A 2923-nucleotide genomic window follows, 5' to 3' on the forward strand; every position below is an offset into this window, starting at 1 on the left:
TCAAACTGTCGGGTCGACGGAGCCCTTAATGAGCCGACACAAAACCAGGCCCTCTAAGTGTTTTTTAAAGGTCTGGTCCCGGAGGCCGTAGATGAGCGGGCTGAGCAGTCGTGGCAGGATGCTGCTGATGATGTAGTTACAGAAGAGAATGACCGACCTGTAATCTGGGAAGAGCACAATCAGTGTGGCCTCCACTATGGGAGTCACGTAGGACGTCATGCAGAGCACCAGCTGTATCCCGTGCAGTAAGATGGTTCTCTGGGCCTTTTGGGCCTTGACCGGGTCTGAGGCGGCTGCCTTGGCTGAGAAGAGCACCCTGAAGTAGGTGTAGAAAAGTGTGACCCACACAAAACACAAGTGGCTGATGTTAGAGGCGAGATTATTGTCGATATTGTACTTGAGGCTGAAGATGTTGGCGTGGTAGCAGAGCCTGCCTGCGGTGAAGAAAGAGAGCGGTCGCAGGGCGAGAGTGATCAGGAGGTCTATGACGCCAGGCAGAGCACCCAAACACCAGATAATGGCAATTAGCATTTTAGTTCGTTGTACGGTGCAGATCAGGGAATGGTGAAGAGGGTAACAGACAGCCACAAAACGTTCCAGAGCCATTCCGGCCAGGTTGAGAGGCATGTTCTTGTGCACGTTGTTGGCGATGAGGATCAGAATGCAGCACACGATAACGTTTAGGTCTCTTACCGTGTAACCCAGCACATGCAAGGCGACGGAAACAGACAGCATGATGATGTCGTTAAAGACCAGCTGCATGTAGAGAATGTATCGGCTTTCGCTCCTGAGAGAGGGCGTCCTAACGAAGGTAAACACCAGCAGGCTGTTGATGGCGTTGATGATGATACCAAACAAGACCACGGTCAAGTTTTTAAAAACGACCTCTTCGAAAAAATCCTTGCGTCTGTCAGTCTCTGAACTGTTGTTCATTTCTCCTGTTTCTAAAATTTTTTGTGTGTTCTGCGTGATAACCCAGAATATTTGGATCAAATTGTAATTTATTACAATACACTCATATACAATATCAATTTAAAAACCGATCAAACATTTCCAGAAATCATCAACAACAACAAAAAAACAGCCTGTCTTAACACACGACAGTTCAACGTTTCAGTTAAACAAAATGAAAGTGTGAATCTTTTCCAGATGTCAATGGGTGCCCTGTGTGGTGATTGAGATGGTTCCCTGTTTTCTCTCCTCTCCCTCTCTATTGTTGGATAAATGTGCGAGAGATATGAGAGACGTGATCAAGTCATGCTCACAGTCAGCAACTAAAATGTATAAACAATGTCTCTGGAGCTCATTTAATGTCAACACTCAGTCCCAGATGTTGAGTTTGGATCAGGGGGGGCCAAGTATATACCCCAAAGCAAATGTTGTGTTCTCATTAACCTTTTCCACAAGTTCTGAGGCTCACTCTAGAAAAGTTAAGTGTTCAAAGATTGATTCAAAATTGCTAAAAATACAATGGAAGCATGGAGAGATGGATGTTTCATATGAATAAATCAGTATTTTCCTTATATATATAAAAAATAATTACATTTACTGCTTGCCCAGCTGAGGCATACCTATGCAAGCCCAATAAAACTTTTAGAAATCTACCTTACAATGTAAAATGTAATTTGATTTAAAAAGTTCAGCATTATGAATGAATGTTTCTGAGTTTTTTTTTTTTGTGATCCTGTCATTCAGACAAAGCATCTCTGAAAGATTTTGCACTGTGAGTACAGTGAGAAAGTAAAACATTACCTCCAATGTCTTTCTCATGCCCAACTACGTTATACATTCAGAAGGTTAAGTTCTTTTGAAGGCATAAATGTAACTCAGTCTTACCTGATCTCTGTCTGTGATTCTTTCTAAACTATAGCAATACATACAAAATGGACAATAAAATAATTAGTACACCTCAGGTGTCCACTTGATTTTTAATTTAAGACAATATTGCTTTTTCTCATATTTTCACTGGGGTGCTGATAATGAAAAATATTGTTCAAAGGTTTTTCTTTATAAATTCATTTTGATTAAAAATCTCAATGTATTAAGGAAGACCATGGTTGCATGTCAAGTATTCTCCTGTGTAGCTATCAATATCAGAACATTGCACAAATGTCATGTCAATATTAGTTTAAGTTTCAGTGTCTTTGGTTGAAACGGTCATGCCTTTTGTCCTCATAAAAATTTTTGCTCAAAAAATTCCATCAAAAATTCTATCTTTGTGACCTATGAGTTGGTTGTGTCTGTATTTTTCAGTGGTTTAGGAATAAAACGAACAAAAAAAGCAAACAAAAAAAAACAAAACTTGTGTCAAGTACCTGTCTTTATCTTGTTTTTTGTTGCCATTCCACTGTTTTCATCTGTAGAGGTATTAAATTATGAAAATATATAAGGTTTCATGTATATGCATTTACACCCTCATATGAATAATATGGAAACAGTGTTTTTATCACACTTCACAGGGAATGCATCAAATGGTTTGAAATCATGAAATGGGTAAATTTATCCCACCTCTGCTCCATCACTCATCACACACAAACCACTGATGTATGTTAAAATGGACCAGCCCAAGAAACCCCAGTAAACTGCATTTAAATCATGAAAATCAGCATTACAAAGTACAAAATAAAGCTGTTGTGTGAATACCAACCCTCAGAACTGAGCTATAATTTATAATAACTACCACTTACAGGAACCTCTGGCTTCTTTTCAATAAACATGTCTGTTTATGTAGACGCTAAACATACAAGCATTTAATGTGAACGCACAAAAGCACAAAAAATGTTACTTAAACTCATGGAAAAGACAAAAAAAATTTGTGATGTTTGTATGAGATGACCTTAAATGCGCTTAAGAGAGGAAGTTATACATTTGATATGCAAATTAGTAACCAGTGCAAACCACTTTTGGTTGTGATAAGTGCTTT

The 2923-nt window shown here is 39.0% G+C and overlaps 1 protein-coding gene across 1 annotated transcript; it reads right to left on the bottom strand.

Annotated features, from left to right (window-relative positions):
- On the bottom strand, positions 1–933 carry or90j1 (odorant receptor, family 90, subfamily J, member 1). Its single transcript, XM_030785257.1, has one exon. The coding sequence runs from the start codon at positions 931–933 to the stop codon at positions 1–3; it is 933 nt and encodes a 310-aa protein (XP_030641117.1).
- Between the last annotated feature and the right edge of the window lie 1990 nt (positions 934–2923).

This window comes from Chanos chanos, chromosome 9 (genome assembly GCF_902362185.1).
Source record: "Chanos chanos chromosome 9, fChaCha1.1, whole genome shotgun sequence".
Lineage (NCBI taxonomy): Eukaryota > Metazoa > Chordata > Actinopteri > Gonorynchiformes > Chanidae > Chanos > Chanos chanos.

Excerpts from the sequence above, each read along its gene's own strand:
- or90j1 (XM_030785257.1), bottom strand. The coding sequence starts at position 933 with ATGAACAACAGTTCAGAGACTGACAGACGCAAGGATTTTTTCGAAGAG.